This window comes from Caenorhabditis briggsae (assembly GCF_000004555.2).
Source record: "Caenorhabditis briggsae complete genome, chrX, whole genome shotgun sequence".
Lineage (NCBI taxonomy): Eukaryota > Metazoa > Nematoda > Chromadorea > Rhabditida > Rhabditidae > Caenorhabditis > Caenorhabditis briggsae.
In genome coordinates, this window is record NC_013491.2 from 5925140 (window position 1) to 5946835 (window position 21696).

General features: G+C 38.2%; 5 protein-coding genes across 5 annotated transcripts; 4 read left to right on the plus strand and 1 right to left on the minus strand.

Annotated features, from left to right (window-relative positions):
• Positions 1 to 2100: 2100 nt before the first annotated feature.
• Positions 2101 to 2253, plus strand: CBG27556 (the record flags this gene model as incomplete). The annotated part of the gene is made up of 1 exon (XM_045239226.1): positions 2101 to 2253. The coding sequence occupies one exon, from the start codon at positions 2101 to 2103 to the stop codon at positions 2251 to 2253; it is 153 nt and encodes a 50-aa protein (XP_045100009.1).
• Positions 2254 to 3961: 1708 nt separating this feature from the next.
• Cbr-dgn-1 lies at positions 3962 to 6732 on the plus strand (the record flags this gene model as incomplete). The annotated part of the gene is made up of 4 exons (XM_045239227.1): positions 3962 to 4198; positions 4478 to 5028; positions 5204 to 6077; positions 6610 to 6732. 4 exons carry the CDS (start codon positions 3962 to 3964, stop codon positions 6730 to 6732), a joined length of 1785 nt encoding a protein of 594 aa, XP_045096240.1.
• A 2278-nt stretch (positions 6733 to 9010) lies between these two features.
• Positions 9011 to 11952, plus strand: Cbr-nstp-9 (the record flags this gene model as incomplete). Its single annotated transcript, XM_002644035.2, has 8 exons — positions 9011 to 9072; positions 9123 to 9183; positions 9233 to 9313; positions 9419 to 9535; positions 9587 to 9774; positions 9828 to 10035; positions 10617 to 10717; positions 11823 to 11952. 8 exons carry the CDS (start codon positions 9011 to 9013, stop codon positions 11950 to 11952), a joined length of 948 nt encoding a protein of 315 aa, XP_002644081.2.
• A 4183-nt stretch (positions 11953 to 16135) lies between these two features.
• Positions 16136 to 18101, plus strand: CBG17553 (the record flags this gene model as incomplete). The annotated part of the gene is made up of 5 exons (XM_045239228.1): positions 16136 to 16299; positions 16722 to 16852; positions 16919 to 17005; positions 17599 to 17721; positions 17899 to 18101. The coding sequence occupies 5 exons, from the start codon at positions 16136 to 16138 to the stop codon at positions 18099 to 18101; spliced, it is 708 nt and encodes a 235-aa protein (XP_045096241.1).
• Positions 18102 to 18568: 467 nt separating this feature from the next.
• Positions 18569 to 20939, minus strand: CBG27557 (the record flags this gene model as incomplete). Its single annotated transcript, XM_045239229.1, has 6 exons — positions 18569 to 18835; positions 19092 to 19170; positions 19214 to 19604; positions 19859 to 19981; positions 20548 to 20725; positions 20850 to 20939. 6 exons carry the CDS (start codon positions 20937 to 20939, stop codon positions 18569 to 18571), a joined length of 1128 nt encoding a protein of 375 aa, XP_045100010.1.
• Positions 20940 to 21696: the final 757 nt, after the last annotated feature.

Consider the following 21696-nt stretch of genomic DNA (forward strand, 5'->3'; position numbering starts at 1 on the left):
GTTGCCTTTTTCTTTATGTCGTTACAAGCATCTGCTTCTGCAGCTGAACCATGTGCCATTCAGGGGCATCCAACCCATCGTCATCAAAAAGTGTTGCATAATACGGATTGATTACATAAGCAGGATCTGTATTCATTAGGATTGGTTTACGATCTGCTTTATGGAATTCTTCTAGGGGTGATGGTTTGATCTCCAGCTTTCTGAAGCTCAAAGTACATACAGAAATGTTTTGATAGTTTTTTCTCTCGATTTTTTTTGCCCCTGGGAAAGTCTGCAAATCCCAAAAGTCCCCAAAAAATTTGAAAATAGAAGCTATACCGTTTTTTTTCCGTCCGTGCCAATGACTCATATTTCAGCGTTTCAAAATATTCGTAATTTCTCCTCCCATCATGTGACTAATAACAAAAATATTGGGACAATACATGTACAACTACTACTAGCTTCTAGAACAATAGAATCTTTAGTCATTTTTTCTGTCTCTCCCGGTGCCCAAGCACCGTTTTCTTCTTGCAGTTCTGTACGATTCATTCCCTCATTAACTGAAACGCTAAGCCAGGTAATCCATGAGGGCCCCCTAATGTCCCCTCTTCTTCTAACCTCATCGTTCATCTAATTAGCACGTTCGCTTTCTTCAATATGTTTCCCTTCTTGCTAATCCAGCCAATTTCGCGCCCAAGGTGTCCGAACAATGAACCGAGACGATTCATTTTCAAAACGTTTCGTGTCATTTTGGATACGTCAAAAAAAAAGACCCAAAAATGGGTCCCAATTTGGGGTCAAATTTGGGCAGAAAAACGGGAAAGAAAAAGAAGAAGTCAGTCACAGGTCGGAGCCACTCATGTCAGTCAAATGTACACCTGCCTCTTCCCCCCACCAGTGCCTTCTGTTCTCCTTTTTCGTGTGTCACCTCCTCCCACCACCACCTTCCCTAACGTCTTCAATCTCTTTTATCCCTTCCGTATGTCATATAGATTCCCAGGATTACCGTTTTCTCGACAATGTCGGGGCGGGTCGACAATTATGCGATCCTCTCTTCTCTCGAGAACGGTTGCCATTTCCTGTATTTCCTTGTCAAAAGAGAAGCGCACACCTTCTACCTACCTTGGAATCTTGAGTAAAGTCTAATTATGCTCGTATAGGACTATTGTAATTACCGTATAATTATCTTTTATACTCCATATTTTACCCAATTATTTTACCCCATTCTCGACGGAGTTTTAAAGTTCATTCGCATCGTTTCGAAGACAGTTTTATCTCCCATTGTCTCTCCATTTTTTGGCATTTCGCTATCAGAAATTTCACATTTTGATTAATTGGAAAAAGAGTGATTATGGTGATCTGTGATATTTGCGATACAGTATGACCAGTACCGGTAAATGAGATATACAGCACTCTTTTTTTAGAAATTTTCCCCATTCTGGAGCTCGGCAGCCAAGTTTACGATCATTTTGAAATTTGTGGAGAATGTAAAACAGATAAAGATTGAAGACCTTACATTATCAGAATTTTTCAAAAGTTCCTAGTTTTTAAGCTTCTTACCCATTTCTGAAAAAAACCCTTTTTGTCCCGTTTTTCGTATTAAAAACGTGAGAAACAGGTTTCTTTCAGAAATCAACAAATATCTGAAAAACTAGATTTTTTCAAAAATTCTGTGAATGCAAAGGTATCAATCTACATAGGTATATTTTTCATTTTCAAAAATTTTCAAACTGATCGGAAACGTGACACACGAGCTTTGGACTACGGAAGATGTTCAAAAATGACCGAAATTCTTCAGAAAAAGCATTTCTGCGTATCTAGATAATAAATTGTTCAATCTGCATAATAAATTGTTTGGTACTGTATTTATTCAAGTAAGATCCTTTGATTTTTTGAATCTACCATATACACGGCTTCTCACGATTTACAAGGCCAGCATTTTCAAAAAATTGAACTGTCACCTCGCATCAGCATTCTGGCAGTCCTTATTCTCGTCTCCATACTCCTCTTATTATCCACCAAACCTATCCAGCGAGTATGTTTATATTATAAAACCAGAAGCCAAAACGGATCGTAAACCGGCGGCATCCTCCCGGCAGTAGCTTTTTCGCGGACTCAATTATGCCGACACGAGTCCATCTGTTAAGAGATGAGTTGACAGGTCCGCACATGTTGCTTTTAGGGTGTCTCTTTTTTGATCGTGCCGTGCACCAGAAGGTGCGAGAAAGAGAGGGGCTTGTAAATTTTCTGCTGACTCGAGATAGCACATCGTAAATTATGGCTCGATCGGAAAACAATTATTCTAGATTATTAAAGATCAATGCCGATAACGAGTATTGGGTTACAAGTGAGCAGAAGTCTGGAAGTTATATAGATCAAAAGGTCAATTGCAGATCCGATTTCTCTGATTAGATCTTTTAGACTAGACAAATATCTAATCCAGAAGGTTTAAGCTAAATGAGCATTTGATATAAAATACCGGTCAACTAGATATACGAAAACCAATTTTTAGTTAATTTTTGTCATTTTCAGAAACTGAGCGCTCGGCTTTTGAGGTTCCGATCACTTTGAAAATTTTGAAGAGTGTGAATCAGACCTAGATAAGAAAACTTGCATTCACAGAATTTTTTCAACATTCTCACATTTTAAGCTATTTTCCAATTTCTGAAAGACACCTATTTTTCATGTTACCGTTAAAAAAAACCTGAAACACCATTTTGGCCTATTTTGCACCAAAACTTGAATATAACAGGTGTCTTTCAGAAATAGATGAATAGCTGAACAGCCAGGAATTTTCAAAACATTCTGTGAACGCAACAGATTCAATCTATTGCTGTGTTAGACCCTCCAAAATTTTCAAAGTGATCTCCTGAAAATGACCGAAAATCAACTTAAAACTAAACATTTTTGACTTTCCATTCATTTTTCTCTACAGAAACCCCTTCTTTCCCTCATTACTTTCAACTTTGATCGATGAGGTGGCAAGCGAGGTATAATTAGTTAGCCGAAAGACCACCCATGTTATCTGAGTTGCCCATCGAATGCTGCTCCAGTGCTCTAATTTGTCTTCTTTGTAGGTGAACAACGACTTATCTGTTCCCTCATCTCTTTTTTTCGGCATTTTTTTGCGCAACTGACCACCTATTGCGAAAATGTTTATTCTGCTGCTTTTCTCTGACTGATGTTGCAACACAACAAATCAAAAATGCGCACTACTCGGATAATCGGTCCAGTCCTCTCTCCTTCTTTTTTTCTGTTCTACTGTTTTGAATATTCAAATCGACCCTCCAGTTGTTCCCGCCAGTTCTTCTTGTCCTTTTTGGCGCGCTTGACGGAATTTTACTATGTGATTCTTCAGTCGTTCCCTTGTTTCCGCTACACCACTTTCGTTCCAATGAAGCATGATGATTTTTTCTGCTTCATGCTAAATGTAAGATGGGCATGGGTAGAGCCTGCAGAAACATCTGGCAACAGTTTCGAAGCAAACAAAGTTCAGTTCTCTTATCTTTTCTCTCTTTTTTTTTGTTTTTTTTTCGACATTTTGCTCTACTATCCATCGTCTTCTTCCCTCCAATCTACTCCAACAGATTTTTCTTTAGCTCTTTAGAGAAAAGACCCAAAGAAAAAGGGAAATTTTTCTATTAATTCATCATCGAAATTTAGAAACATACCAGGTGTCTGTTAGGCACCACTTGCACTCTCCATCAAACACTTACTATTTCGTACGGTTTCGATTTAGGCTCCGCCCCTCCGGCCGGGTCGTCCCTTCTTCTCCCCGCCTTCTTCTTCTTCTTCTCGCCCCGGTGTTCACTTCTTCTCGTGCAGCACACGACCCACTTTCTCTCCATCTCCTCTGCTTCCCCCCACTCCTTTTCTCTATAGGAGGATAGGAGGACCGTACGGATTTTAGGCCTAAATTTTTTGATCTTCAGCGCTTCTCAGCTTTCCTGACCCCTACAAAGAAGTTTTTTTTTCAGAAACAATGCGTATCCCATTCATAGTCTTGGGGCTGCTGCTGGTGACTACGGTATTTGCCAATGACTCGACTCGCGTTTTCATCGGAGAGCTCTTCGAGCACAACCTCGGCGACAACTTCACTGTGGCATCTGGAAAAAACAATCGCCCGCTTCCCTCTTGGCTTATGATCCGCGATCAGATTCTTACTGGTATCCCGACCGAGAACGATGTTGGCAAGCACACTGTTATGGTGAGTCAGAAGGCGGGAAGGGAAAACGTAGAAATAGAAGGAGGAGATAGTATTTGGTAGTAGGAGACGTAGATAGTCCATAGTCCATTTGGTGTGATGAATCAGGTAATAATGGGTAGCCTGGTATCGTAAAAGCAACAAAAATTGTTTGAAACAACTTCCAAAGGCCAGGCAGCTGCAGCAAGCTATTTTTTCTCAAATTTTTCGAGCCGCCAAATTGATAGATGAGAGAAATTGTGGGGAGCGCGTGAGTGGGGGATTCACTATGTTGTTGTAACATTGAGTTTATAGATCACATCGAGGAGACGCAAGCCCACTTACCTGTACCTGAATGTCGAGGAGGAGGTTATCAGCCCATGTGGAACCATAAACAACACCTTCTGGATGGAGACTTATCATGAGCAGGAAGCAACTCTCGCCAACCGTATTGAGACTGCTTTAGCTATGAACGAGCTGGAATTGGATCCAAATGTGAAGACCGTCCGTGTCTACTCGTACAACTTCAGTTTGATCAACCGTAATCTCGAGGAAATCGGTCAGGAAGCAGTTAATGGAAATTACATGGCTATCTGGAGAGTGGCTTGTGAGGATTTCGACGAGGCTGTCAACTACATGGACGAATTTGTCGATCGGGAGGATGTCGACTACGACTCTCTCAAGCTCGCTAAGGGATTCTTCAAGAAAGGAGTCGCTCCAACCCCAACTCCAGAGCCTGTCGAGGAGGATGAGACCACCACCGAGTACCTTCGTACAACCACTGAGTTGATCCGTACCACCAGAAGAGTATTTAATGACAACAAGCCAATTCTTCTGAACCGACTTCCATCGTTTGTATGCACTAGGTACGTTGTATGTAAGCTAATGACTTTAACGGGATTTAACGGCTTATAGTAGACTTGAATGAACATCCAAGTTCATCCAAGTCAACTTTAATTCATAAAAATCGTTAAGCTTGACTAGACTGAGATTCAATCAAAGCTAGAAACTCAAAAACTCATTCCGAATTGTGATTTTCAGAGGAGAAATCTGTGAACTCCGCGTGCCAGCTGAAACCTTCAAAGATGCCGAGGACGGTGACACCTTCAAGATGAAGCTCACTGTGCTTGCTTTGGACAACGCCGAGGTCTGGATGATCAACGAGGCTAACAAGGGACTGATCGGAATCCCAATGCGCACTGGAGAGTTCAACTATCGTCTCGAGGCTCGTGATAAAGCTGGACAACTCGCTTCTGCTCCATTCCAAATCAATGTGAAGCCAGCTCTCCCAACCAACCACCGCGTCGAGCTCGAAATGGACATGCCAACTCCACAGCAGATGGCAACGAACCCAGCCAAGAGAAACTTGTTGATGCGCGCCCTTGCCAGATCCCTCAAAGCTCCAATCAACACCTTCACCATTCAGGAGATTGGATCCAAGAACAACAAGACCATGGTGGCTTTCAGTAACAACTCCATTCCATACAAGGTCTGTGATAAGGTTGCTCTGGATGCGATGGCTTCCAAGATGATCATGAAACAGAAAATGAGAACCAAGACCGAGTTTGTGAAGACTATGGGAAATCAGTTCTACGTCCGTCGTGCCACAATGATTCGTCACGGAAACTGCGATGAGACTGTCGAGATCAGCACCACAGCCCCAACCATCCAATCCATGCAAGAAGCCGACTCTCAGCTCCTTCTCATCTGCATCTTGCTATTCCTTCTTCTGGCCATCGCCGTCGCCATCATCATCTACTGCGCGTGCATCAAGAAGAGCGGAAAAAAGAAGTCTCCAAGCACGGAGTACGTCTCCAAGGGACTTCCAGTTGTCTTCCCAGATGAGGTTGAGGAGAACGACCCGACCAACGCTGGAACTCCAATGTTGGCTCGTGAGGAGCGCCCGCCATTGAAGGTAAGGAATTCATACTAAGGCTATTAGCAGAAGAGAAAACCCTGTAGTGTAATGAAAACCCACCCAAACCGTCAACCTTCTTTGATTAAAGCCTACTCAAACAGTCAACTTTGAGCTTAAATATCTCAATTTCTGTGGAAGGTATCAAAAATATGATAACTAATAAAATATAGTTTATATTATGAAAAACATTTTATCAGTTGACAAAAATTTGATATCTAGCATAGGAACCGAGATAATTGACCTCAAAGTTTACGGCTTGAATCGGCTTCTATTAGAGCATTTACGCTAGCGTTTTTGATCCCAATTGTCTCGGTTCTTGTAAAGTATATCGAAAATGCGACAATTGATAAATTATAGGCAGTACTATTATGAATAATTCAGCAATTGGCAGATATCCAATATCTACCACAGGAACCGAGATAATTGGGCTCCAAGTTCACGTATAGGCTAGTCATATAATAGAGAAAATACGGTGTTTTCTCTTTGCTTTCTGATGACTAGACTAGATAAGACAAAATATTTTTTGCAGGTCTCGCAGCACGAGAACCCATTATACAAGCCACCGCCACCAATCGCCAGCAACTCGCCACGTCTCGGACACGCTTCCTCCTCTTCCAACCAGAGACTTCAATCGCCATTCATCCCTCCCTAATTTTGTCTGTCACTCTATGAACTGATGCCGTTTCCCGCCGCTCTCCTCCTCTCTTTTTTCTTGATTTCTTGTTCCCAAACTTAGCCACACCGACACTCCCCTCTTCTCTCTCGCATGGATATACAATTCATCATGGATCTCTCTATTCGTTTCCCCTTCTTTCTTTTTTTTTGAGTCAGTATATGTGTCCTCTTATTTCTTCGTCCCGAAAAATGGAAAAGCGGCCATTTACTAACACTTTTTATGAGCCATGGCGTTTGCATTTCAATGCTGTGTTTTTTTCTTGTTCTTCTTTTTGTTTCTCAACTTTCTTACTTCCCCCTATCTCTTTTCCATACGAGGCAATCCATAATAACAATCACACAAAATCTTTCCCCCTGTTTCTTGACCCCCTGAAGTTTTCTGTAGTTAATGTTGCATTTCTTCCCTCAGCTTTCTTTTATGCCTCCTTTCTCAGCACATCTATTCCTCCAATTTTTTGTAACGGTGATCTTCTTTTTTTCCAAAATGTTCTTCATCTAAGCTCACATGGGTTCCCCCGAATTCACTGTTTTGTCTCTCCCTTAGATATTTTCATTCCTTTATCATTTTTCGTCTTAAATACCACAAAACCCCTTCCAAATCTCTCGCCCCCAGTTTTAAACAGTCCTGTTTTTGCAATCACTGTTCTTGTTTCAATAAATTCTCAACGTTAAAAAAGCCAACTGGATTTGAAGGGGAAAACGTTTGGTAAAATAAATTAGAACAAAATGAAAGGTTGACGTCTTCTAAGCTAGCATGAAAGGGAGCCGCGAGCGCAGAGGATTAGAGCATATAGAGAGCCGCGACTAGGAGGCGCACCGTGCTCCCAGAAAATGCATTTTCGTCATTTTCGTGCTTTTCCTTGGCTTGAATCTAGGTTTTCTTCTATGAAGAAGCCAATTTATCGTGAATAAGATAAAATACAGTGTTTGCTTTAATAGAAGCGCGTCCAAATCGTGAACTGTGAGCTCAATTATCTGGATTCCTGTAAATGATATCAAAAAATTGTTAACTGACAAGTTATTCATCATAATATCACCAATATTTTTGCAGTTGATAAATTTTGTATATCTTTTACAGAAATAAAGATAATTGATAAAATTAGGAATTACCGGCAATAAATGTCATCTTGTGGTTGCACTTTGAACTGAATCGGAAACGGTTTCTATAAGAAATACCAAACATTCTTCAACTGCTGAATCATTCATCATGATATGCTAATTATTTTATCAATGGACAAATTTTCTGTGTGTATATAATTAATTTAATTTAGCTCAAAGTTGACAGTGTGGGGGCTCTTCTATCACAAGTCTCATGATAATTGGATTTTAGTGATACCTATGGCTCATAATAAAACAGTTTCCTGTCTTGTTGCTTTTCAAATAAATTCATGTTTTTTTTTTGACTGGACTGAATAGCTGGAACCTCAAAAAATATTGTATTCCTTCTAGTAGAATCCCACCCAAGCCGTCAACTTTGGGGTCACCTTTTTCAATTTCTGAGAAAGATATCAAAAATGTTTCAACTGATAAGTTATTTTTCATAACACCAACAATATTTTATTAGTTGCCATATTTTTTATATCTTTCACAGGACTCAAGATAATTTAGGTCAAAGTTGAGCAGGCTTCTATTAGAGGAAACGGAACACTAAAATACCGTATTTCCTCTAGTTCACCCAAGCCGTCAACTTTGAGCTTAATTATCTTGATTTCTATAAGAGATATCAAAAATTTGTCAACTGACAAATCATTCATCATAATATCACTACTATTTTATTAGTTGACAATTTTTGATATATTTAATAAGAACCGATATAATGGAGCTCAACCTTGACAGAGTTTAGGTAAGTTGTTAACACTAAAATTTGGAAATTTTTTCATTTCTTTTGTTTGAAAAAGTTGCCCTTTTATCAAATTCTCAAAGTATCAATTATTACGGCGTATTCATCAGCCCATTTATTATCACCAATTTATCAAAGTCATTGTCTATTATTCGAAAAGTTGGAATCTGTGTGAAAAACGTGGAGAAAAAGCTTGATTGATAATGTTTTCGGTTATGAACATTTCCTAATAAGACCCATCTTTCTAAACCGCTCTCTGATCAGTTTTCTGGTCTCTTCTCACATCCTTTCCCATTTTTTGTCTTTAATTAAATTTCCTTTTTCATTTGTTTTCTAATAATTTCATCATCTGCCACTTTCCTTCCCCACCTACTCCCCCACTATTTAATGAAACTTTTTTTTCAGTGAACATTAGATGACACCTGCCAACGATGGTGGCAGATGGAAGAGCGTCGCCCCTTCCATCGCATCCTACTGGTAAAAAAACTCCCTGGTACCGAACGCAGGTGCAAATTTAATATTTTTAGGGTCTGCTCAATAGGGTTGGTTTTTCTCAACAAACATCTACTCTCGGGTACTGGTGCCAGGGTTAGTATCAAATGGAATGGAAAAATAGAAAAGGGACACATATTTTCAGCTGAATATCCCACTGTTTATCACCTGGTGCCAATGCTTGACCACTGTTCTTGTGTGCATTTTGCTCAGTTTGGGATCTAAGGTTTCCAGAATTTTTCCACGGTTTCCAACGCTGAATTTGAGTCCAAAAGCGTTACTAGCTGTAAAAACTAAATCGAGAAAAATGGAGGACAAATAATTGATACAGGTTCTCCCATTATCCATTTTCTTCGTGGCAATGATCTCCTTCAACAACCTCTGTCTTCGGAACAATGGAGTCTCGTTTTACTATATTGGAAGATCCACATCTACAGTATTCAATGTGGTAAGACAAATGACGAAAAGTTAAGAAATCGCAGGAATTTCTGATTTTTAGATGCTCTCCACCTGGGTACTTGGGATTGAATCAAGCCAAGCTGTATACGTGTGTTGTTTGATCCTGATAATTGGATTCTCAATTGGTTCTCAGCCCGCTTCCAAGGAGAATTCATTGTCCATGCAAGGAGCATTTTACGGATTGTTCGCGTCGATATCATTGGCTTTAAATGCAATTTTTACAAAGAAGTAAGTAGATCCAAAAGGTTTCTAGGGTTTCCAATGATTCCAATTATTTTTAGAGTCCTACCACAAGTCGGAAATTGTCTCTGGAAGTTGACTTGGTATAACAATGTTGTTGCAGTGGTGCTCTTCCTTCCTCTTATGTGGCTTAACGGTGACGTAGATAGGGTAAAAGCTAATCCACCTGAACAATTCTTCTGGCAATTGTTATTCATCTCTGGTCTCTTCGGGTTCACAATGAACTACGTGACAGTTTGGCAGATTGAGGTGAGATAGCAAGGAACAAGACTTCTCCGCATACTTGTAAAATTCCGGGCCGGCCCGGGCCCGGGCCCTGGCCCGGCCCGAAAGGCCCGGTGTCAAAAATTCTGTATTTTTGAGCCAAATTTTGAGCTCTCAATATAATTTTTTCCATTTTTTTTTGTATTTCGGATTGTTTGTCTCTCTGATCAAAAAAGATCGAAAAACTCGAAAAAATTTTTTGGTCGAAAAAAATCACATAAGGGTGAACCCCCTTATCTGTTTTTCAAACCCCCTTATGTGTTTTTTTTTAAATTTTGAAACTAGTGAAATGACGGGCCCGGGCCTCCGAAATTCCGGAAAAAGCCCGGCCCGGCCCGTTACAAGTATGCTTCTCCGTTTTTTTGGTGGTCTAGGCCAAGAAGAAACACAAACAATTCGATTAGAACTATTATAGAATTCGTTCAACATGTGTCAGTCTAGCAGCCTGAAATTTTTCAGCGTCTGGGTTAATTCCTGACGACCTATTTAATAAAAAAGTATACTCATTGTTTGAAACTCCCGATCTTTGACTTTTTTGGACCAGTCTGGAACGATTCTAATTTCAGGCTACTTCTCCACTTACTCATAACATCTCGGCCACTGCTAAGTCAGCTACTCAAACTCTTCTTGCCGTCATCATCAATCGAGAATGGAAACCATTTACATGGTATGAAAAATACAGTACCCTCCGAAATTTTCAAAGATTATACCTGTTTTTTAGTTCAAATATATTCAACGTTGTATGTCTAATAAATATAGGCGGTTAAAGAAAACAGTCAACTTAGGAATCCTACAAAAGTAGTTCCGAATTTTTCGATATGTCTGAAAATTTTGGAGTATATAGAACAAAAATAGAGCTCCAATTTTGTAGTTGACAACTTTTTTTACATATTGATCCAGACGAACCGCTTGAAAGTGTCACGATTCTGAAATTAGTTTGGTTTATAAAAGTTTTGGAAGTTGGTTAGGTTAAAGCAGTATAACTCATTTGAACGATTTCGTACTAAAAAGTAGTGAACTACAAAATTAAAGCTCTATTTTAGTTAAGTTTATTCTGAAATTTTCAGTCTCATCCAACGAAATCTACTATGTTATACAGGCATCTAAACTTGGCGAATACCAGCAGGAGCTAGGTAGAAGCACAGTAAAATCTCTGTTGGAATTAAAAAAACCAAACCTTTCATTTCAAGCTCACTCTTTATTTTCTGTGAAGGATATCAATAAGTCGTCATCTAATCTGATAAATTGATTATCATAATATCAGAAAGCTTAATCTTGGCAGATTACTGACATTTTTTAAAAATCGAGATAATAGAGCTCTGAGTACATGTATAGTGCAGATGTGACTGTCGTCTTCTGGGTGAAATTAGAGAGGTATTGCCGTCTTTCGGGCGAACATGTGCGCCTTTTGGGCAAAATTAGAGCGCCGCCACCTTTTAAGCAAGCTTCGGCGCTTTTTGGACGAAAAAAAAATAATTTTAGGCGCACCGCAAGCGAAGGTAGAACCTGTTAGGCGAACCTAAGATGAAACCAGTCAGCTTTTGCTCTTGCTTTTGCCACCTTTTGAACGCTGTTTGGGCACCTTCTGGGAAAATCCCTAGCGAAATCTGGTCAGCCAGCTCCCAAAAGACGACAGTCCCAGCCGAGAGGTTAAACTTCTATTAGAGCTAATACGGTAGCACACTTTTGGACAGTTTTGTAGTAGTAAACCACCCGGAAATTATTCATCAAATTGAAAAAAACTGGGACATATGAAGACCATGAATTTTCAGGTGGGTCAGCAACATTGTCATTCTTTTCGGATCATCCGCTTACGTCTATGCCCGTCACTTGGAGATGAAAATGGAAGAAGCAGAAAAATTGAAAATGGAACAGAGTGAGAAGAAGTTGAAAACAACTTGATAATCTTTTTCCTATTACACCGACCATATGTTGTTCCTTGATTGTTTTCTGCCTTCTCATTGATACCATGTCTTATTGATATTTAATTTGTCAACAACAACTTTTTTCTTTCTCAGAATTTTTTCAACTAGTCCAAAGACTTCAGGTATTTTTATGAAATAATGACTAATTGTTTGTACCAAAAAGTATTGCTTTGCTTTCTGTCCTTATCAATTTTTTTGAATTAAAACTTAATTTTCTGCACAAAAATTGAATATGAGCGCCAAAGTTTGAACTGCGAGCCAGACGGAAACTGACACTTAATGGAGTAGTAAACAACCAATCACATTTTTTTTCTCTTATCTTTGAAGCTTATTTTGTGTTCATAGAAAAATAGTCATAAACTCTTCTTTTATTTTTTTTCTTACACATCATTGGCTCACATGACTGTGAAGTTGAATTTTTTTCAAAATTTCCAAGGGATTTTTTTCCCGTGAACCGTTTTCTGGCCCTTTAAAGAGATCTTATTCTACCCAAACGGTACAACGTAGAGAGGTCACCTGTGGGTTCTTCCTGGGAAACCGATCAATAACGGACCACGTAGAACAACACAACAGTCAGTTGTGTCTGCGTCTCCCTCTCTCTCGCCCTCATTGTTTTGCATAATCGTTCCTTCGAGTTCTTTTGCCCTTCATTCTTTTTCCTTCTCCCCCTTTTCTCCCATTTTTCTTCCCCTTCCTTCATTCAAAATGGTCCTTTTTCCGCCAACACAAACATCTTTTACTAGTTTTCAATCTTGTTCTATTGTTTGCAGTACAAATTGTCCACCTCGAGAACATGTTTTTTTTGGTCAAACGTTCTCTCATTGCGATAACGAAAGAGGCCAAAGATGTTCATTCTATTTTGAGTTGCTTTTAGATCTATTAGCACGTAAATTAGTGAATTAGCGTAAACATATGGGAATTGGCGTAGATATATGGAAATTAGCGTAGATATTAGGTTGACCAGAATTTTTTTTGTTAGAGCGCTGTGTTCAGTGTCTATTAGATCGCAGATTTTCAAATTTTTATCTCACTTCGTGTTGGAGACTATTCTTTCGGGCCTTACCCGACTGCACACACCAGACATGATTATATTTTTATTTGGTCTTGAAATACCCGGTATTCACAAGCATTTGGTGAATGTATATAAGGGACATGTTCGGCCATCGCCTACAATTTGCTTTTTGTTCAAAAAATTTTGCACAGGGGATATCCGATTGAAAGATGCCAACGGCCCAGTGAGCTGGATCTCGATCAATTGCTAAAGGTCGGGAAGGCGGATCCATTTCAAACCACTCGTAAAATGTCGAAGGCATTATCCGTTAGTCAGCCAAGTATTGTAAACGGATTGAAGTATCTTGGAAACTTCAAGAACTGGGTCGATTCGTATCCTATGCTTTGAAGGACTACGATATGGTTTTCCATGTGGACATGCTATCATTTCTTCACACGTTCAGTTGGGTGGGGGATCTAATTATTGTAGATGAGAAGTGGGTAAGTTACTCTAACAACGTGCGGGAGGGTGACTTGATTGGAAAAGAACAGCTAGCTCTGGGCATCCCGCAATCTAAATTTTACGTGAAAAGGGGGATGCTATGAATTTGATGGTTTTTTCAAAGAAATGGAAACTGGGAACTTTTATATGAAAGTACCACTAGAATTGCCGCCCTATAGAGTTCTTAATTAGAGAAATTGAACTTGACAGTCGAATCAAAACTAGGAGAAAAACCAAAGTCCGCTTCCTGCGCGACAATGCGAGATCGCCAGTGACTAGAGGGACCAGCCAAAAATTCATATCGTTTGGCTCAACTCTTCTTTTGCACTCGCGTATTTTGCGGCTCATGCCCTTTCGAATAAATAGTTGTTTGGGGCTCTTAGACGTCATCTTGATAGAAATGACTTCAATTGAAAAGATGACACAAAAAAGGAGTTGGCCCACTTTTTCAATCGCAGTCCTCGTCGTTCTAAGACGAGGGAAGCAAGAAATTATTGGAGCGTTGCCAGACAATTGTCAATGCTCATGGACGTTACTTTCATTGATCTATCCCCCTCTGCTTCGAGAAAAATTTGATCAAAAATGTTGTCGAAAAGGAAAGAAACTTTCGGTTCAACCTAATATATGGAAATTAGCGTAGGAATATGAGATGTAAAGGCAGAACGGGCTAATGTTTTGTTAACTGTCGAGCTTTGCGATAGCTATAAAGCGCAAAATCAATCGGAAAGTTTGTGTTTCCTTAATGTGGGTACACAGACTGCTCAGCACTTATCATGTAAGATAGAGTTTCGTCGAAAATAGACAATCAATCATAAAAAACAGGCTAAAAAGTAGTTGTTTGTGGATTTAATAAGTGAAATTATAGAAAACCCTTTTCTAATGTTGTTTTAAACGGAATATGGACCCAAGGAAAGAATATAAGACTGAAAAAGCACCTAGCTTAGTAGATATCAATTTTGGTAGTCTGAAAAATAGCATGTACTGTAGTCCTTCTAATAGAATTCCATTTGAACCGTCAACTTTAACCTCAATTATCTCCGTTTCTGTGCAAGTTATCAAAAATGTGTCAACTGAGAAAACTTTTATCATAATATCAGCAATACTTCAATAGTTGACAGATTTTTGATATTTCTCATAGAAACCGAAATAATTTAGCTTAAATTTGGTGGTTTACGTGGGATTTCATTAAAAGGAATACGATAACCTGGTCGGAACTTTCTTTTTTTAGTTCAAATATGATTTCTGTTAGGAAAAAAAAAAGAACCTAATTTTACGAGAGTTTTTTTTCTCGCAAAAATTAAGTTTTCTTCATTTGGCCTTGCACAGTTCAGCGATGACGTGTCCCAAATCCTTGTAGTGTTTACTCTCACCTCTTCTCCGGGTCGTTCCACCTTTGAACCAGTAATTTTTTCCAACCTCTAACCCAATATTTACACGAAACGGTCTTAGCTTACCATCTGGTTTTCCCTCTTTATCACAAGATATGAAATCTTTTCCTCGACCCTTGACACAAAATCTAGTTTCTTTTCTTGTTCTCGAAGATAATCATTCATTCAAAAAATTACTGTCATAATTTGTCACAGCTGTCTGGCATTGTTCTACATTAGTTGTCTTGTTTACTATAGTGTCAGAGGTCTATTAAATTTTTTTTTGGAAAAAAATACCTTTTCTTCTAAAATGTTCGTTGGTGGTCTTAGCGCCCGACGTTGTTTTTCATTTTAAATTTCAACTTGTTTTTTTTCGACCTCCAGAGATGTTATCTTTTCTAAAAATGCTATAAATTCAATTTGTAGTGTGCGGGCGGTAGGTATTGCAGCATATTTCTCCAGTGATTTTGTCTAGCTGTCTGCGTTTTGGACGACTGGCGTTGAAACGTCGTTTACTGAACGTGATGATAGGGGTATATAAAGAAGAGGAAGAATTTTGAGAGCACATTGGAAAAATGAGGTCTCTTTTTTTTAGTTAATGTTCGGCTCATTTTTCGATCTGAGGTTTCTGGTAGATGGTTACAATGGTTTGAACCTTAGCCAAATATGACGATATTTGTTATTTGTTTGTCTTCTTTGTTCTCAATCCTTATCAAGGTGACAAATAGAACCAGTTGTAATGTGGGTTTCCCTCCTGTTTGAGAGAGATAGAGAGAGAAAGAAATGACCCGCCAAAATAGCAACACAAGAAATTCATGTGATAAGTTGTTTTTTCGTCTCGCAAGGAGGAGATGTTAGTGGTGGCGACTTTACACTTTTTGAAAATTCGGAAGTTGCTCTTCTCTCTTCCTGATTCCTCAGATATTTTTTAGACTAATTCAGGTTTTTTGTCTTCGATCATTGTTTTCTTTTGCTTCAAAGTGTCAGTTTTTCTTTACACGATCTACCGTATGTACTTTGAATCCGAGCCCACCCGAACCCTCAATTTAATCTCAATTATCTCTATTAATATGACAGAGATCAAAATTTTGCCAACGGATAAAATAATGGTGATATTATGATAAATAATTGTTCAGTTGACCGATTTTTGATACCGTTTACAGCAATCGAGATAATTGGGCTCGAAATTGACGATTTTGTGTGGGTTTTTATTTTAAAAATTACAGTAGCTCTTCTACTATAATCTTTCTAATTTTCTTTTTCATTCCACACCAATAAATTTAATTTCATTTCAGTGAAGAATGACGGGCGACATCCAAACTCAACCAATCTCAGATGCTCTCCAAAGCAAAATCAACTTGTTCCGCACAACGACAGATCTCCGAACATTCCAAATCAACACGCAAACGGACACAATTTTCGTCAACCTCAATTATTTGGCTGAAATCTCGGAATACTTTCATATGTGAGTTTTTTTTTTCGCAAATTATTGTTTCGGCTAGGTTCCAGTAAGATTTACAAGGTAACCTCAATACCTTACAAACCCAGGTTTTGATAAAAATTTCAGAAAAGGTTTAGAATAGTTTGAATGAAATTTCATATGTTTTAGATTTTCTCAAAAAAAGTTTATTTCAAATTTTCAAATTTTTCTTCGAAGTTGACAAACGAAAGTTTAAAAAAAAATCTGAAATATTAAATTTTAGAACACGCTAAGTATAAAACAACAAAGTTCAATTTTTAAAAAACCTAGAAACGAATAATAAAATCGTGTTTGAAAATTACTATTTGTGCACTCAAATCGGGGTTTTTGGTACTAAGTTTGATATAACTCGGATGAACTGGCCAGCGATTTCTAAAAAATTTTTAGAACACACTTTTAATTTTCAGCCTCCGAACCGGATCCTACACCGAGAAGACATCTGAAAAAGTGATATTGGATGACGTTTTCACCGAGGAACTTGTCATCTTTCTGTCATACGCATGCCCGGAAGGCTTCGAGTTTGACCGCACTATCAATCGTAAGTTCACCCCGTTTTGTAGTTTATGTCTTTCACAGTTCGTAAATTAACATTCAACTTTTTCAGAACAAAACATCACAGCGCTCGCCTACTTCTCCGACCGTTTCATGGTTCCATGGGTGAAGCAAGAGATTAAGAAGTACTTCAAGAGCGGTGAGCACTTTAGCCATCTGAAATAGACCAATAAATATGCTTTCAGAAGACTTCAAGCATGAGATCTACGATACGGAGATGCTGATTCAACTCTGCTACCTACTCCGTGCTCAGTCGTACGCGTCAGTTGATAGTCGTTGTCCACAAACATCGAACGAGTGTTATTTCAGTTCGGCTGACATTGATCCAGTCTTCCAAAAGATTGCTCGCTATGGTGACGTGGCTGCTGTTGATAAGGCGGTCGCGATTCTTCCGGATAAGGAGTCTCGGATTTACATTGGCGAGAGAATCATCTTCTTCAGACCAGTAAGTTTTTCGAAATATTGGGAAAATTTAAAACAAAACACATTTAAACGTTCATCTTTTGTAGAACTAAAAAATTGAAATACTGTATTTTGCTTGACAATTCTTAACATGCCTTTTAAGCTTCATTATCTCAGTTTCCATGAAAAATGGCGAGAAATTGCCAATTGATGAAATATCGGTAAAACTAGGATAACGATTTCTCAGTCGACAAATGTTTTATCTCTCTAACAGTAACCGAAAAAATTTATTCCAAAGTGCAACAATAGAGTTCTTTATTTCAAGGAAAGTTTATTACCGTATTCGCTCTAACAAACGTAAGCTCAATTATCTCGATTTCTGTAAAAGGTGTCAGAAATTTGTCTACTGCCAAAATATTCACCATATTATCACCAATATTTCATGTGCTAACTGTTTTCTGATATCACTAATGGGAACTGATGGGAGATAATTGAGCTCAAAGTTGCCTAAATTTCAGAACAATACACTGAAATTCAACCTAACAAGCGGTTTATCAATGTTTGAATTCAAATTTTGAAAATGTTAGGAATGCTGAAATACGAGTTTAAAACAAGATTCAAAAATTACAGTACACTTTCACTGTTCGTCCACAATCCTATTTCAACTGGAACGACAATCGCGCTCGTCTCTTCTTCTAAACATCTCGAGAGCCACATCACTACCATGTCAATACGCCTTTTCTTACTGTATTTCCGTTGCTTTTGAAGCAAAACTGTATATTTTCTTGACTTTGTCACCTTCCATCCCTGGCCTTCTGTATATTTGGGTTTAATTTTTCAAGTGCCTGGTCACAACTTCTTCTCCAATACATCTTTTCTTTGTACTACTTCTTTCATATGTTTTTTTCATAATTGTTTTTATATGTATAGGATGAATCAATTGGGAGAATCTACATATTATTAAATATTGTTTACACATTTATTTACAGTATTTTGAGGACCATTCGTGATAATTTGGCTTGTGACCATAACAACGTCATTCAGCTACCATCTAGTCATTATTGGAGTTGCTTGCAGTTTTGTTCTTGTGATAGTCTCCTTGCTCTTGGCTGGAAAAAATACTGAGGTCATCCATAATAACCGGGAGGTCAATAGTCTCCACCTGATTCCTAGTGCGGTAAAATTTAAAATTCTCGATTTTATTTCCTCCGTGAATAGCAGCCAATTGTGCATTCTAGTATGAATTTGCTGACTCTTGGCGTTCATTTCGGAAAACGGTGGAACTTCTATTGTGGCATGCTCAAGATAATCCTTGGGACAACCAATAATTTCGGTCTACCGAGTAAACCATTTCACAATTGGTGCTCTGTTGCCAAGTTATGATTTCCATTCGGTCACTCGCAGTATCAATAAGATTCGTATAAGGAATGGTGGCATTAAGCATTTTTTGCACGTCCTCCAACGATTTGGGATTGGTCGCAATCAATTTTTCATACTCATCAAGCTTGTTACGTAGCTCCCTCATTTTTATAAAATGTAAATCACGGGCTGTTGATTTGTTGATTTCCTTAAATACAAATTTTGCGTTATATGAAATTACTGTATTCGCACTAATAGAAGGATACTTTACAAGTGCGTTTTAAGCTCAATTATCTTTGGTTGTACGATAAATATTGAAAACCTGTTAAGTCATAAATGTATCGTGAGATCAATTATATTTAATCAGTTGAAACATTTTTGATATATCTTAACGGAAACGAGATAATGGACCTCGAAGTGTACGTGAGCTTCTATTAGAAAATTTACGATAAGTGTCTTCTTACCTCATAAGAAACACGATAATTTTGTTGAATTGGCACAACCCAACTCGAAGCTGTTCTATTCACTGTTTTCTTTTGTTTTCTGAAACATATAAAATAGAGCTTATCTGGATCCTGACACCTACATCGCATTGTGCAAATTCATTTTCAAATAAACATGCTTGATACTGTCGGGGATCAGTATGAAATTGTACATTCTAACGCAAATTTTTTTGCATTTTTCTGTATCAATCTCTTCCCAGCTTTGTTGAAGAGAGGTAAATTTGCGAAACGTTTTGATGCCGCAGTCCAAAATATTTTTACAAAACAGCTGTTTTGTGGTCTTCGTTTTTTGCAGCCATAACGTTGTTTTTTCTATAATCCAAGAAGTACTGATGTCAGTGGCTGTAATCGGTGTATCCAAAATGTCCTTGGCTTCTTCTGGTGATTTCGGTTTGGTTGATAACTGGCTTGGGACCCGTTTTTTCGTTGAGGTTAGTTCTGGAGCAGTAATTGTTTGATTCGAACCAGAAATCCCTGAAAACGGTTTTTGTTGTTGTTTACTATATTTTCTCTAATACAAGCTAAATCTAAACGTGCACTTTGGGCTTAATTATTTTGGTTCCTATGAGAAAAATAAATCTGTCAATTGATAAAATATGGGGGATAATATGGTAGGCAATATGTCAAAGGAAAGTTGTTGATAATTTTCAAAAATAGATGTTTGATTGAAAGTATCGGGTGGGCTTTTACGTAGAGCAAAACCAGAAGCATATAGGTGTATCACAAACCTTCTTGAGGTGAATTCCCGTTTTGAGAACCTATAGATTCTTGGGCCACTGACTCCAGGAAGATAGTTGGATTGAAATCGGTGAGATACGAGTTCCCAAATCCTTGAGTGAAAGGAACATTACCTAAATTTGAAACTATTAAACATTTGCTTATTAGAAATGTGAACGGCGCTTCTGTCTTATTTTACCGCATGTCACACGCAGATGTTCGAATCTCCCGAACAAAAACGTACCGTAAACATTCTGAAAGAATATCATCCAAACCTCTAATTTCAAGCCCAATTATGTATTTCATTTCATGTGAAAGATATCGAGAAGTAGTCAATATATGAAATGTTTATCATACTATCAAAATCATTTTGTTAGTTGACCTCTTTTTAATACCTCTCCCAGGAACCAAGATAATTTATTTCAAAGCTGGCGACTTGAGTGGCTTTCTAATAGAGTGTTCACAATATAACTTTATTTCAGTGGAAAATTGTCAACTTTGGCTGGCATCCTACAAAAGAAATACAAACTTTTCTAATTTGTCTTTTTTCAAATAACATGTGCACGTATATGGTGGGCCGGTACTATATATTTCTGGTAATTTTCTTCTCGTATGTAACAGAACTAAAATTTTGAAATAATATTCAAATAATTCTGAAATTCTGAATAACCCACTGGACCCGATACACTATTCCACAAACCTTCATAGTTCTGATGTTGAGTATCTCCTGTGTTTTGAAGAGCTGATTTCTGTATTTCAGGGTTTGTGAGGTCATGTCCACTTGCATTGTAATAATTGGGACTCCATTCATCGAATAACGGAAATCCTCGGGCAGGTTGAGAATTCGACAGATTGGCGATATCTCTTGTTGAACTAAGCTCCACGTGATTTGAAAATCCGAAAGTGTCGGTAACCTATTGTGGTACTGTTTCCACATTGGCAGTTGTAGGTCCCTGCTAAACATTTATTTAATACATTGAAACACTTGTTTTGAGAACACACCTGATTTAGGTATTGAGGCTGATTTATTACGAGATCTCCCACGCCAGGGTCCAGGAATTCCTCCCCACACCACGCCCATCCTTGTTCCATGTTGATTTTGTCAAATATCTGTCAATGGAGTAATCGAAAACAGTGAACAATGCAAAAAAGACTCAACTGAAAATGAAAATAAAAAAATGAATTGAGTCATACAGCCTTTTCTTCATCTGTCCTGAACATATGTCTCGGAGGGTCGTGGGTCTCGCCACGAAAATATTTGATGGAATATATGCAAGCCTCTTTTGTGAACAGGCCAACAGGCAAACTTGCGAGAAATGAGCGATTGGATTGGGACTTTTTGAGATTTAACTCTATATCTTTGTGGAAAGACCGTTTTCCTTCAAAAATGCAGTTTTTCTTCATTTCTGAACCGGTAAAAAATATATTTAAAAAGAAAAATTGAGGTTTTCTTTGTTTTTTTTTTTGGAGTTCATTCCTTACAACAGACGTTGCATGTGACTGGTTGAAATTTCAACTAAAGCCGAGAAATGCAAATTTCAGAAAAATCAAAAGAAGATATCGTGGATTTTGGCAGTTGGGTAATTAGTAGTATGTGTTCAGATATGCATGAACATACAAATTGCAGAAATACAAAAAGTAGATGTGGTATATGTTGGGATTGAGGATATAAGCAGTGGGAGTTCGACGATATTGATATAAAACTTGAAGTCGTGAGTTTGTGATAGGAATGTGAACGGGTAAACTAAGAGATTAATACTCAGAGGGACAGTTAGAGAATTTTCACTCAAAGGGACAGTTAGGAAAGAAGTAGACGAAGAAGAGATGAAGTGAGCAAAAAATATACAAA